General features: G+C 62.4%; 1 protein-coding gene across 22 annotated transcripts in view; it reads right to left on the bottom strand.

The window, feature by feature from the left end:
* Positions 1 to 14,061, bottom strand: part of Mast3 (microtubule associated serine/threonine kinase 3) — a 33,845-nt gene that overhangs the window by 4,036 nt on the left and 15,748 nt on the right. For all 22 annotated transcript variants that reach the window (XM_047531606.1, XM_047531602.1, XM_047531603.1 and 19 more), the window contains 19 exons: positions 13,583 to 13,743; positions 13,332 to 13,407; positions 12,898 to 13,107; positions 12,706 to 12,807; positions 12,390 to 12,522; positions 10,974 to 11,032; positions 10,601 to 10,686; positions 8,855 to 9,063; positions 8,378 to 8,516; positions 5,993 to 6,125; positions 5,665 to 5,830; positions 5,009 to 5,110; positions 4,422 to 4,544; positions 3,704 to 3,813; positions 2,511 to 2,647; positions 1,801 to 2,045; positions 1,205 to 1,423; positions 708 to 934; positions 434 to 556 (listed from right to left, as the gene is read on the bottom strand). In XM_047531606.1, coding sequence (XP_047387562.1) covers positions 434 to 556; positions 708 to 934; positions 1,205 to 1,423; positions 1,801 to 2,045; positions 2,511 to 2,647; positions 3,704 to 3,813; positions 4,422 to 4,544; positions 5,009 to 5,110; positions 5,665 to 5,830; positions 5,993 to 6,125; positions 8,378 to 8,516; positions 8,855 to 9,063; positions 10,601 to 10,686; positions 10,974 to 11,032; positions 12,390 to 12,522; positions 12,706 to 12,807; positions 12,898 to 13,107; positions 13,332 to 13,407; positions 13,583 to 13,743 — 2,760 coding nt within the window. The remainder of the gene's footprint in view (positions 1 to 433; positions 557 to 707; positions 935 to 1,204; positions 1,424 to 1,800; positions 2,046 to 2,510; positions 2,648 to 3,703; positions 3,814 to 4,421; positions 4,545 to 5,008; positions 5,111 to 5,664; positions 5,831 to 5,992; positions 6,126 to 8,377; positions 8,517 to 8,854; positions 9,064 to 10,600; positions 10,687 to 10,973; positions 11,033 to 12,389; positions 12,523 to 12,705; positions 12,808 to 12,897; positions 13,108 to 13,331; positions 13,408 to 13,582; positions 13,744 to 14,061) is intronic.

Genomic DNA, 14,061 nt, shown 5'->3' with positions numbered 1-14,061 from the left:
CCCTGCTAGAGGAGCACGCCACCACCCAGCCGCCCCTCAGTGCGTTCCTCTGGCCAGCGTCGCCCCTTCCCTGTCCACACACCTGACCTCAGGGCCTCCCACCCAGGCAGCCAAAGACAGCCCGAGTCTCCACCCAGCCACCGGGCAAGCCAGCCACAGCCCGCTGTGTCCCGGGAGCTACCCAGGGAGCGTCACCTCGCCCACCTCGCCCTGGGGCCACTCTCCCTGCCGGGCCTCAGCCCAGAGTGCTGGCCGGGTCAGCTGCCTATGGGGCCGGGGGTGGGGGCTGGGGCAGGCGGCTTCTGGCAGGTCACTAGGGGACTCAGAGTGACGTGCTCGAGGCACAGGGGGGATCCATGAGGCCCAGAGTTGGCCCTGACGGTGAAGCCCCTGGGCGGCCGCAGGGGACGACCCGGCAGCGCTGGGCAGGCACCTTCAGCAGCAGCTCCACCACGTCCCTGTGCACCAGCCCCAGCACCGACTCCCCGTTGACGTGGGTGATGAGGTCCCCGGCGCGCAGGCCCGCCTCCTGGGCGGGGCTTCCGTCCTCCACGCTCTGGGGGCGCAGGAGGCAGGCGTCAGCGCGGCCAGTCTGGGGACGCCCAGGGCTGCCTCCCGCAGGCCCTCCGCCACTGACCCGCCCGGCGGGCGCCCAGACCCCCACCGACACCCCGCTGTCCGCCCTCACCCCGGCTGGCCCGACTCACCCAGACGACGTGGTGCACCGTGTAGACGTCGCTGTCGCCCATGTAGACGCGGATGGCCCGCAGGCTGAAGCCGTACTTCTTGCCCGAGCTGTGGATGACGATGGGCGGCCGCAGGCTCCCGCACACCGGGGACGGGTCTCGGCTGGGCGAGGAGTCTCGGGAGGACGGGTTCGAGGACAGGGAGCGCGGGGACAGCGGGCTCATGAGGGGGCCACCGCTGCCGTCATCTGCAGGGCATCACGGTCACTCCCTGTGAGTCCCCGCGGGCAGCCTCCCTCCCCCGATGGGCACTCTGGCCCCTGGCAGCTGCTGCCACGTCCCCAGCAGCCTCTCCCAGGCCTCTGAGCGGGCGGCGCTACCGGGACACTGTCCCCCAGGCGCCCGGCTGTGTCTGCTCAGCAGGGCTCAGCCCACGGTGACCAGCTCCGGGTTCCTCCCAGCTCCCAAGCCCCTGGCTAAAGCTGCCCCAGCCTGTCGGTTAAACAGACCCGGGTTACCTGCCGTGATGATGAGCGACAGGGCCGAGACGGACGCCGACTTGGGCACGCGTCCCCCGCTGCCCCCGCCGCCAGGGGAGGCCCTGGACTTCTCAGGGGCCGGTTCTCTTGGGCCCCCGAGGCGGCGGCCCCGGCCGGCATCCAGGGGCCGCGGCGTGGAGTGTCGGGCGCCGGTGCTGTTACTCCGCAGGCGTGCGTGGCTTAGGGCGGCTGTGTCAGCTGAGGGGGGTCGGCGAGGTCACCGGTGCCCCTCCATCTCACCACTGGTCCCCTCTACCCTGGGGGCTGGGCCCTTCCTTCCTGGCGCGTATACACACGCCCGGGTACTGGCCATCGTTCATGCTGTTCCCTCTTCCTGCACACCCTTCCCTATCTCTGCTCTGGGGAAAACACCATTCTTCAAGGCCCCTCCCTTTCCTGGACCCCCACCTCCTCCTCTGGGGCTCCCCAACCCCACCTTGACCCTGTGCAGCTGGGGGTGCTGTCCTCCCCGGCTGTCCGGGTCTGAGCTCTGGACAACGCCTACTGGTTCTTAAACACCCACGCCAACAGCCCCTCCCCTGGGAAAGCTTCCTCCCGCCCAGGGCCCCACTAACCGGAAAGGCCTGAGGGCTTGGGCGTCACTGGGGTGGCTGGTGGAGGGGGGTCGGGCTCCCCCAGAATGAAGACGGGTTTCTTAGGGTCCACAGAGGCTGGGCCTGCTCCCTCGTCCTCTGAAGAGAAGGCAAACCTGGGCATGGTGTCCAGGCTGATGGTGCTCAGGAGGGACGGGCTGGGGCCGCGCTCAGGCTGAGACGCAGACGAGTGGCAGGAGGAACCCGAGGACGTCCAGGACCTGAGCCTGCCAGGGGACCACGCCTGCACCTCAGCACTCGCCGCCCCTCCTGGCCCCCTCCTAACTCCAGGGGGCGAGTGCTGGGAGTGCCCTCCGTAGCTCCCTCTTTGGCTAGCTCCTGTGTGGCCTCTGAAACCCAGCCTCCAACTCCCTTGCTCTAGAGACACGGATTGTTTCCGTTGGGTCCGGGCTTTGGGGATGAACAGGAGTTTGCTACCGCAGGGACTTCTGCACAGGGGGAACAGCGGACGCCGAAGCCTAGCAGTGTGGTGGTGCACAGTGGCTTTACATTTTGGTGTGGTCAGCAATGCAAAGCCAAAGGCAGTGAAGTGGTGAGGGTCTGATCAACTGGCCAGTGTGTTTGACCTTTTTCTACTGGGCCACTGGGAAGCTCTTTCAACATCTGGTTTTGTGTCTCCACCTCCCAGCAGGATGGGAAGTCGGATCTGCCTACATCCCTGGACCACCTACCGGACATCGGTGCTCGCCCGACGGCCGTTCTCCCCCTCACTGCTGCGTTCCCACCCTTCCTCCCGGTCCTCACTGAAGCTCCTTTCAGTGAAGGTAGGGGTGGGCTGAACGGCCAGGAACTCAGAACTGCTGTAGACCTGGGGGGCAGCAAAAAACGGCAGGAATGAGGATGGCGAGGGCAGCCCACCCACGGCGGGAGCCAGCCGGGCTGCGCACCACCCAGACGCCATTCACTCCCTCCGTCCCACATCCCCAAAGAGACCTGTCTGTAGCCTGCTGTACAGAAGAAGAAACTGAGGCTCAGAGTGGCCTGGCCACTGAGGTCAGGGGCGGGGCTTCCATTTCTGACCACAAAGTCCCACCCAGGGCCCAGACCCAAGGCAGAGCAGAGGGATTTTTGATCAAATTTGAAACAAGGGGAGGAATTCAACCTGAGTTTGTGGGGTGAGGAGTAACACCCAGCATAGCACCCAGCACAGAGGAAGCACCCCCAGTGCCCATCAGCTGCTGGCTGAGCAGCAGAATGCAGCCCAGTCACAGAGCGGGACCGCTCGGCTGCAGAGGGCGGAGTGCCGACAGGCCACAGCCTGCATAAGCCTTGGGAATATGACACTGAGTGACAGAAGCCAGCAAAAGGCCACATGGCATGGAGTGTCCAGAGCAGATGCGTCCACGAGGACAGGAAGCAGGTCAGGGCTGCAGGGGCCGCTCACGGGGAGGGTGCCGGCAGGGTTGGCCTCCAGTGGGGGAGGTGCCAAGGAGCTGGTCGGGCGGGGCTCACCCAGGGGGACTGCTAAGCCACCAAACCGTGCACCTCGGAACGACCGAGACGGGGATTTGTGTTATGGATTTTACTACAATTAAAAACCCACACACAGGCCGGGCGTGGTGGCGCACGCCTATAATCCCAGCGGCTCGGGAGGCCGAGGCAGGAGGATCGCGAGGGCAAAGCAGCCTCAGCAATGGTGAGGCCCCTAAGCAACTCAGTGAGACCCTGTGTGTCTGCTCAGCGTGTTTGACCCTTTTCTAAGGATAAAACACAGAATAGGGCTGGGGGTGTGGCTCAGTGGTCAAGTGCCCCTGAGTTCAATCCCTGGAACCAAAACCAAACCAAACCAAACCCACAGAAAAGCCAGCAGACGACAGACACCTAGCCACACTTTCTGGGCACCGCGCCCCAGGCCCCAGCCCACCTTGCTGAACCGGTGGGAGCAGGAGGAGAACTGGGGTATCTCGGTGGAGGACTCCTCGTCGTTGGTCTCCTCGTCCTCAGAGCCCAGGTGGCGGTACCGCTCCGAACGCGCTGTGGAAGGAGAGGCACGTGCAGCCACCCATCGCCCAGAGGGGTTCCCAAGGGCTGGGGGGCGAGGTAGGGGGGGGCTGCGGGACGTGGGCACGGCAGAGGCAAGGCCCCGAGGCAGAACCGAGCTGGGTGTGTTCAGACAGGAGGGGTTCTCGGCTCTGAATCATCCAGAATCAGGTAGAACTGTCTCTCAAAGGCAGAGGATTTCCCCCATTTCGCCAAAGGGGAAACGGAGGCTTAGAGCAGACCTCTGACGGGCAGCGGTTCTGGAGGGGTGGGAAGCTGCGGGCATTTCTCTATATTTGGCTGGAGCCTCAAATGGGGAGGGAGAGTCCTCAGGCAGTGCCCCGAGGGGTCCCCTCCCTGAAGACTCAGCACTCACTCCCTGTCCCCTATGCGACAGGGCCCTCGCCCGGGCAAGGCTGGACATCCAGGAGGCTGAGCCTGCGCGACACCAGGCGAGAGCCCGTCTCGCTCAATACCCTGCGTCCCCTGCTGAACCTGGGGACACCTCGGCAAGCCCAGGAAGTGGAAGCCCCAGCCAACAGCCTGGGCACTGGGGACCGTGGCCAGCAGAGCCCGCCCTGGGGACCCCGGGACCCACGTACTGTCGAAGTAGCTGGTGTCGTCCTCGGCCTCGAGTTGGGGGACAAATTCGGCCTTGTGTCGCAGGAGCCCTGCCCAGTCCAGGGCCAGGAAGAAGGGGTGCTGCTTCACCTCGTGGGTGCCACCTGCAGACACTGCGGCTGAGCCGGGGTCCCGCCATGCCCTGCAGCCTCCCCCGCTGGACGTGAGACGGGCCAGCGCAGGAGCAGAAACCCGGCAGGAACCAGCTGCCACGCGGGAGCCTACAGAGCCGCCCCGCCAGGCCAGCCCTGCTCCATGCCGGCTCCCCGCCAGACCCTGGGGTCCCGCCACCTAGGGACTTCCGCACATCTGCACTCCACGGGGCAGGGGGACGGCGGATCCCCAGGGCTGGGCCTTGGAGGACTTCAGGAGCCTGCCCCTGACTTCACAGGCTTCCATACTTCCTCCGCCTCAGTGACCCCCGTGAGCACCAGGCCGACCACCCGCTCCCAGGTCATGAGCCAGCTGCCGGCGGACTCCTGTGCGTCCTCCAAAGCCCGCCCTGTTCCTCCAGGCGGCTTCCAGAGTGGACCCTCACTCCCCAGGCCCGACGCCCGCGCCCACATACCAGTGCCCAGCCGGTCCAGGGGGCTCTGCCGGAGCAGCCTAGTGATGAGGTCTTGGGCATCGGCTGGAAGGGCCTCGTCCCCCTCTGGCCACATGATCTCATCTAGAACGAGGGAAGGGCGAGGACAGGCTTTTCCAGCACCTTCCACCACCTCTCCTCTCACTGAGCTCTTGGGCCCCTGAACGCCCTGGGTCCCCCTGCAGCCCTTGCCCGGCCATGCTCTCCTCCCACAGTGCCCTCTGTCTTCTGACCCTCCAGCCCCCGGGGTTCACTCCCGCCCGCCTCTGCTCTGGAGGCTCCTCTTTGCCTCCAGGGCTCGCTGCTAGGCGGCTCCACTGCTGAGCCCTGCCCGGCTTTTCTGTTTTTCTTGAGACAAGACCTTACTAAGTTGCTGAGGCTGGCCTCAGACTTGAGCTCCTCCTGCCTCGGCCTCCCGAGTCGCTGGGATTACAGGAGTGAGCCACACACCGCTCCTCTCTCCCTGACTGCCCATCTCCTTGGTGGACAGTGGGCGCCCTACTGTGGAGCCGTCCGTCCCTCACCCTAGGCTGTGTCCCAGCACACGCTGGGTGCTCAGTCCTCACGCAAGGTGATCCCCTCCCAACACCGAAGGGGGAACCCAGGAAGGCTGAGCCTAGGGCCGCGAGGGGACGCACCGCTGACCACCTGGCCGAACAGTTCTTCAGGGGTGTCCCCGAAGAAGGGCACGCAGCCCACCAGGAACTCGTAGAGGATGATGCCCATGGCCCACCAGTCCACGGGCTTCCCGTAGCCCTGGCGGAAGATCACCTCGGGGGCGATGTACTCGGGCGTCCCGCACACCTGCCAGGCAGGACGGAGTGAGGCTCGCCCCGCCCAGAGTGCCCCCGGAGGGAGCGGGGCAGGCACGATTCCAGGCGTCAGTTCTCCCCATTTTCTTGCAGAGTCTCTGGGTATCTGGGACTTGGGCCTCACGCCCAGGGCCGCCCCTGGCCAGCCGCCCACCTGCTTGTCCACGAATTCCCGGGCGTCCTTCTCGATGTGGCCCTCGTAGAGGTTGGTGGCCATGCTCATGAGCCCAATTTTGGACAGGCCGAAGTCAGTCAGCTTGATGTGGCCAAGGGAGGTGATGAGCAGGCTGTGGGCAGGGGGCGAGGCTGAGGCACCCGCCCCCCACGGCCACCGCCACCCAACGCGCTCCCCAGCCAGGCCCAGGCCCGCAGCCAGGTCCCTGAAAGGCTAATGGGTCCCAGGCCGTATCACAAAGCTCTCTGTGCCCCCACTGGGTGTGCCTGGTGTCACTATGGAGCGCCTGCTGTATACAGTTGGCCCTGTGTACCCATAGATTCCACCAACTGTGGCCTGAAAATATCTGAAAAACACACGCCTCTCCTGGACACGCACAGGCATGTTCTGGTCCTTGTCCCCTGAACAACACAAGACAGCAACTATTGACCCAACATGGACATTGCAGGTCTCGTAAGCCACCTAGAGGTGATTCGGGGTAGCCAGGAGAATGAGTGCAGGTTATTTGGAAACGCTGCCATTTTATAAAAGAGGCTGAGGGTCTGCAGAGCTTGGTGTCTGTAGGAACCCTGGACTCTACCGCTGGGGGACACCAGGGCATGACTGCACTTCGCGGTTCAAAAGGAAATTTTCTGGGGGTGCACACCTACAGACCCAGCTACTCGGGAGGCTGAGGTGGGAGGCTGAGACGGGAGACTGAGGCAGGAGGATTTCTTGAGGGCAGGAATCAAGGCTAGCCTGGGCAACACAGCGAGACCCGCTCTCAAAAACAAAAACAAAACAAAACAAAAAACAAAACAAAAAAAAAAAAACGAAAACAAGAACTTCTGGGACTGGGGACACAGCTCAGTGGTAGAGCACTTGCCAATCATGTGCGAGACCCTGGGTCCTGTCCCTAGTACCACAAAAGAACATAAATTCAAAAAATAAACTCCCTAAGCATCACAGCTGTGTGTTAAAACACCCCAACGCCCCCCGGGTGTGTCTGCGCATAGTCTGCACACGCCTCACGGTCCAGATGAGTTAACCCCTTTGCAGGCACCTGATATTCACATCCCCAGGGGAAAAATGAACACATAGCATGCAACTTCTGTATACACAGCAATTTCTGTGCACTTTGTGCATGCACCCACTTTCTACAAACCTGCACTCGCCATGTACATGGCTGCCTGTTTGCCTTTGAACTTGAGGGTTCTGCTGAGTGACAGACTCACGTGCACCTTCCAGAGAGTCGCATTTTGATGCACTTTCTGGGCACATTTGCCACTTAAAAATACATGTCTGGAAAGCTCATTATGTATGTTCATGGTCTAATGAAGCATTTATTTGGCACCTACTGTGTGCCCTGGATCTCGAAAGCAAGTTTGCACCTACCGTGAGCAGTACGGCTGCTTCTTGCCTTTCCTTCCTGGTGCTGGGGATGTCCCGGGCCTGCACAGGTTAGGCAGGTGCCCCATGATGACACCCCGCCCTGAACTGCTTTCCAAGCCCAGTGTCAGGGCGCAGAGCTCTTCCAGCTCCGGTTTGGGTTCCAGAGAGCAGGCCAGACAGAGCAGGCGTCAAACTGCATCTGCTTCGTCTTCTAGGCCACTTACAAACCGCCATGCCCAAATGCATGGGGCTCTCAACACTAGGCGGGTGTCTCCACACAGCACGAAGCTGGGAACACAGGATTCTTGCCTCCCACACAGAAAGCACTCACTAAGTAGGTGGCTCTCTCCTCTACACAGCAGATGCTCAATAAAGCAAAGGTGCTCAATAAATGCTTTAATATCATACAGGGGTTCCAAAGAAGGTAGTGCTGGGTCTCCCCATCACCTAGGCATGTAGCAGGTTCTTACTAGATACGAAAAGGAAACCAACACCCTAAGGCTCTCAGGGAACGCCTTGTCTTTCATCCCTAGACTAACCCACCCAGTCACCTGCTTTACACGTAAAGTCTTGCAAAGGGCGTGTCCTTCCCTAGCTGGCGCCTCATAGTGCACATTCTCTCCTTCTGTGGCAGCGGCTCTGAGTACACGCTCTCTCCTGCCATGCCGTTTGTGCATCCAACTGCGTACCTCTCTTTCTGAGTGGCAGCACGTCCACAAGCACACAGACCTTTCCCTGCATACAGCGGGTGCCTATTAAGTGCCTGTCCTCTCCTCTGTACACAACAGGTATTCTGCATGTGCAGGTTCTCTGCCATCCAGCCAAGAGGGGCCCTACTGACGCCTGCGTAGTTGAGATGGGTGGGGCCCCTGAGCAAGGGAGCCTGCGCCCCAGCCACACAGCACACAGGGCTCCAAGCCCCGCCCACAGACGGTCAGGGCCCGCCCCCAGCGCCCTCGGGAGGCGGGGAGGGGAGCCCTGGCGAGTGCTCACTTGTCTGGCTTGAGGTCACGGTGCACGATGCCATAGTTATGCAAGTACTCCAGCGCCAGCACGGTCTCCGCGAAGTACATGCGGGCCATGTCCACGGGCAGCGGGCCCATGTTCTTCAGGAGTGTGGCGCAGTCACCGCCTGGGGGAGGAGTGCATGTACATATGCAGGCGCCTATTAAGTGCCTGTTCTCTCCTCTGCACACCACCGACTCCACGAGTGCCCCTTCCCTACCTTCCGGTCAATGCCGCACCCTGCCGATAGGGGGGGGGCCCAGCACCGCGGACGGCACCTCATCCTCGTCCTCCTCTCCCGACTCCCCCAGCCCACTCCCAGCATGGGGTTCCTGAGAATTTCCCGAGGCGGGCTGGAGCCCCACAGAGGGCCGGGCGGACCTCGGCTTGATCCCACAATCATTTTCTCCAGGCGGGCGTGGGGCGAGCCCGCATGGCTGGAGGCAGGCCGCCCCGGAAGCGCACCTTCCACGTACTCCATGACCATGCACAGGTGGCGCCGGGTCTCGAAGGAGCAGAACATGCTGACCACAAAGGGGTTCTCGGCGAAGGTGAGGATGTCGCGCTCCACGAAGACCTGCTGGATCTGGTTGCGCAGGATCAGGTTCTGCTTATTGATCTTCTTGATGGCGAAGCGCTGCCGCGTGTCGCGGTGCCTCACCAGGTAGACAGCCCTGCAGGTGGGGCCAGCTTGCTGAGACCCAGGTTCCAATGGGTGCCAGGACCCAACCCCAACCCAGAACCTAGCCTGTCGGGCTGTGCCTTCCTGGCCACCCCCTTTCTCTCCACCAGGCCCCTCCCAAAGAAGCCACCGTGGGTTCAGGCCACCAACGGAGACTGTCATGCAAATGAGCCAAAGATGGCCCTGTGTGTTGGCCCCTGGATTGTTTATTTGATTTTTAATTATTGACACATAATTGTACTTATTTTATGGGACACGGTGTTTTCATTGGGTGCGTGTACACAACTCGTAAAGATGGAAGAACAGCCATCATTTCTTTTTTTAGTTTTAATTTTTATGTGTGTGGTGCTGGGGATTGAACCCAGGGTTATTTGCTACCCGCTTCCAGCCCCAGCCTTTTTTTATTTTTTATTTTAAGATAGGCCTCGCTAAGTGGCTGAGGCTGGCCTCAAATTTGTGATCCTCCCACCTCAGCCTCCTGAGTAGTGGGATTACAGGCATGAGTCACCGCACTTGGGCACAATGATCATTTCTTTGTGTTGGGAGCCTTAGAACTCTTCTTTTTTAAAAAATACATAAATGTAAACTCCTCTGTCTTTGGATGTATATAAAATATTTAATAAACTGTTGCAAGGTGCCACCACCCACTGTGCTGCCGGAACGTCCTGAGACCTATCTAACTGGCACCTGTCACCTGGCCTGCCTGTGCCTCCCCGCCACCTGGGCTGGTTATTTTTTCACGCCAGGCTGAGACCCTCCCGCCACAGCCCACTGGCATCCAACTCAGACTTCCCATGTCTGACTGACTGGAACACTGTCCGAATAAGAGGGAGCCACAGAGGCCGTGGGACCCGCCTGGCTCCTGACCAGGTCAGATAAAGATGTGGAGGCACTGCGGGTGCTGCCCTTTGCACCTCTCACCCAGAGCCTCAGGCCACACAGACCCCGCTCCAGCACCCTTCTCCCTGGGAGTCCCCTTGTCCCCCTCCCCGTCTCCATGGTGACGCCCTAAACTGTGTCATCCCAGCAACTTGGGAGGCTGAGGCAGGAGGATCACAAGCTCGAGGCCAGCCTGGGCAACTCAGTGAGGCCCTGTCTCAGAATAAAAGCCACAAAGGGCAGGGGATGTGGCTCACTGGTCGCTGCCCCTGGGTTCAATCCCCAGGAGGAGGGAAGGAAATAACCCTCGTGTCCAGAGGTCTCAGGCTGCGATGCGGGACTGCTCTGGGCAAAGCTGTCCAGGCGCCACCTGCGTGATGCTCGCTGCAGGCTATTGCTGCCCTGAGGTCATCTTTTTCCTTCATCGGCCTCCTGAGCCCCTGGAGTCCTCTCGCCCTGGGGCGGGTACAGCCTGCTCGGGGCTCATCCGGGGCAGTCACTTGGCCGTGCGTCTCCCGCCTCTGCAGCCCTCAGCTTTCCTGTCTTTGCCCAGGTATGAGGGTCAGAGTCCAGCTGCCAAGGAACAGGGCTGCCTGGCCTCAGCCATCCGCCTGCCCACCTGAGAAATGGGTTGGGACCTGAGGACTCACCCATAGGCCCCGTTGCTGATGAGCTTGATGGTCTCAAAGTCACTCTCACATGGTTTCCTTCGGGATGGGCCAACCAGGGCTCGGCTCTAGGGGACAGGAGGGGATCAGGACCTGCCCCCTGTGGGGCTGGTGCCCTCCCCTGCCAGACTCCTACCCCTCTGTCCAGGCTCACCTTGCCAGTGCCCGCTCTGGCCCAGCCCTGCCCCAAGCTCCACAGAGGGGCAGGTCCACTTGCTGCCACCTCTCCCCGGGTCACAGGTGTTTATTAAGCACCTATTACACACAAGACCCCAGCCAGTCCAGCCCTCCTGCCACTGCCTGGCCTGCTCTGGGAAGAGCAGATAGGAGGGGAGCCCGGTGCTGCGTGACTGACCTCTGGGGACTCGGGTGCTGGCGGCTGTCCTTCATCGAGGTGACTCAGAGGCTCAATCTCTACAAATTAAGAGAAGACTCTTGAACGGGGCTTGGCTCCTTGCCCCTCACTCACTTGGCATCTCCAGGAACCGTGGGGCTGGATCCTGACCAGGATCCAGATACCATAGAGCCACACCCAGAGGCTGGACAAAGCAATGGCTGAGGAACCTTCTAGAAGGGTCAGCGGGTAGCCCAGGCTCCAGATGGCTAGGGCTCTGACCCTCAGGCTGAGATGTCTCCTCCACTCGGGGGCTGCTCATGGGCAGGCCTCGGGATTCCCAGCTCAGGGCTTGGCCGGGGGCAGCCCCGCTGAGTGGCGAAGGTGGCTCACTGTCTCGTGGTCACGGAGCAAGGCTGGGACCGGGCACAGAGCCTCGGGCTGAGGAGGCCTGGGTTCAGGCCTAGCCCCTTCCTGTTCATGGTTCCCTTCACTTCAGAGTGCTCGGTAGACAACCCTCGGCCACTCACTGCCACCCCCACGGGGCAGGCCCTCCACCGCCACCTGCTGCATTTCCATTCCACAGACAGAAGGTCAGAGGCCCAGCAGGACAGTGGTGACCAGTGTCCACGTGGTCCGGCCTCAGGCTCACCTGGGTTTGACCCTCTGTCCCACCTCATCTTCCCAGAGCCTGACTCTCCCCAGCTTTAAATGGGAATGATGACAGGGTTACCATAGCAACGATGGGTTGGACACGGGCCAGTGACCATGGTCGTGACCATGTCCAGCCCCTGCCCGCCCCTTTGCCTCCCTCCAGGTCTCCTCCGCCCTCGGCTCCTGCCCACCCCAGGCAGAGTCCAAGCCCTGGGTCTTTGCCAGTGCAGTGCCCCCTGCCCAGCCTGCAGGCTTCAGCCTCAACACCGTCACCTCCTCCCAGTCTCCCCTGAGCACTCCGCCTGGCCAGGCCCAACCCCATGCTCCCCTGGCACTAGATCGGGGTTCCCCACCCCAGGTACTCGGGGGGTTTTGATCAACTGTTTTGCTCACAGGTCCTCCTCCTGGTGCAAGTGCCCAGGGAGCCGGGCCCACCTTTCCTTGGTTTTGTGAGACGGCAGGCATGGTGCTGCTGCCCAGGCTCCCGACCCTCCCCGTCGGCTCCCCAGTGCCCGGGACTCCGGGTGCTCACCTGGCACAGGCTGAAGCACAACTTTTTTCCCTGCAGTGCTGGGACGGAACCCAGGGTCTTTCACGGGCCAGTCCAGTGCCTACCACTGAGCCAGGGCCCTGCCTTGGCTCATGGGAGGCTGCACTTGAAGACACAGGACACAACTGACTCCAGCGTCTGGGGCACTTCCCCACAGGGAAGGGCAGGACAGTGTGGTGGTCTAGCGGGGACTCCCACTGGTCTCCCTGGGCCCTTTGCCCCTCCACGCTCACCCTCCAGGGGGTCCTTGGCCAGGCCCAGCTGCCCGATGATGTACTGCGGCAGGTCTGTCTTGATGCCCTGGCCCTCCCGGGCCTGGCCCTCAGCAGCCTCCAGCAAGTGGTAAAACTCCTCCGGGTCGAACTCCTGGGGGCCAGAGCGGGTCAGCAGGCCCCCAGACGTGGCTCCCACCCCTACCCCTCCACCGTCGCCCACCCGAGCAGGGCAGCTCCCTGTGTCCCCTTCAAGTCCGCACTGGGCACCGTCTCTTGGACCCCGGCAGGACGGCCGCGGCCTCCTTCTCGCGTCGCTGTGCGGGAGGGGACTCACCAGGCACTCGAGGAGCCGCGCCGGCCGCGAGATGATGATGAGCAGTTTGCGCACCAGCTGGACTATGAAGCCCACCTCCTCGCTGTCCGAGCGCTCGTGAGCCTAGGGAGTGGGCGTGGCGTCAGCCCAGGCCACGCCCTTCGCCCTGCGCAGCACCCCCCCCCCCCCCCCCCCCCCGGGTTGGCCACCCACGTCCTGCAGCAGCCGCTCCAGCTTCTCCTGCATCTCCAGGAAGTAGCGGGAGGTGACCAGGGCCTCGCCGGACTTGGCTAGGCAGTCTCGGGCCAGCTCGACTATCTGGTGGTGAATGAAGCCCAGGACGCCGTCGGCCAGCGCCAGCCGCGCACCAGGCGCGTAGGCTACGAGGAACTCCTGCAGGCGGCCCTCCATCTGCGCCGTGGCCTGGATAACAGGGGCACCGGGTCACAGCCAGGCAACGGCCTGTGGGCCGAGAAGCTGAGTGGGAGCGATGTGACGGTGGGGATGGCGGGCAGAGAAGCAGTGTCCCGGGAGGAGGGGGATCTGGGACAGACGGGCAGGCAACACGAGGTCCAGAAAGACAGGCTGCTGTGGATGGACGGCAGCGTGGGGGTGCTGGGCCCACCTGGCCACCAGGCGCGGCTCACCTTGGGAAACCGTTCCCGGTACACATGATTCATCATGACGATCTCATTGTCGAAGGTCCCTGTTGTGCGCCCAGGGCTGAAAGGGGGACAGGTGGACAGTTTGACATGGGACCCAGCCCCAGCCCAGAGGAAGAGGCCAGGGGGCTGGCTATGAGCCAAAATTGAGGGTCAGAGGTGGAGAGGAGTGACAGTGTGGGTCCCCAAGCCAGCCCAGGAAAGAGCTGGGCCCGGGGCCAGAGGTCGAGGCCCACCTGAGGCTGCGAGAGCGGGGGCGAAGGCGGGGTGAGCGGTGGCCGCCCTCCTCATCAGCCACGCTCTCCGAGCTGCGGAAGTGCTTGGACAGGAAGCAGAGCTCGTCTGGCGTGGGCTGGAAGGGAAGCTGGTGGAGGCGCTCCCGGGAGGACGAGCTGGACTGGGGGGTGGGAGGTCAGGGTTGGAGCCGCCAGCACCCAAGGTCAAGGCTCCTACCCAGCTCCTGGGCATCCCTCAAAACCCCACCCGACGCCCCTCCTTCAGGAAGCCCGCCCTGCCTCCATCCCCAGATCTCCCTCTGGTCAGACCCTGACCTCACAGGCCTGCAATCTGTGTCCCCCAGACTGGGGGCTAACTGGGACCAAAGCTGGGTCTGTTCCCTCCACTGACCAGAGTGGGGCCTGGAGGGGACAACCAGGTGTCTGCTCACTGGACAACTGACACCTTGAAAAAATACCAAGGATGTGTGCTCCCCACC

Source organism: Sciurus carolinensis, chromosome 17, assembly GCF_902686445.1.
Source record: "Sciurus carolinensis chromosome 17, mSciCar1.2, whole genome shotgun sequence".
Taxonomy (NCBI): domain Eukaryota; kingdom Metazoa; phylum Chordata; class Mammalia; order Rodentia; family Sciuridae; genus Sciurus; species Sciurus carolinensis.
The sequence above is the reverse complement of the archived record's forward strand: the minus strand, read 5'-3'. Positions and strand labels throughout refer to the sequence as shown.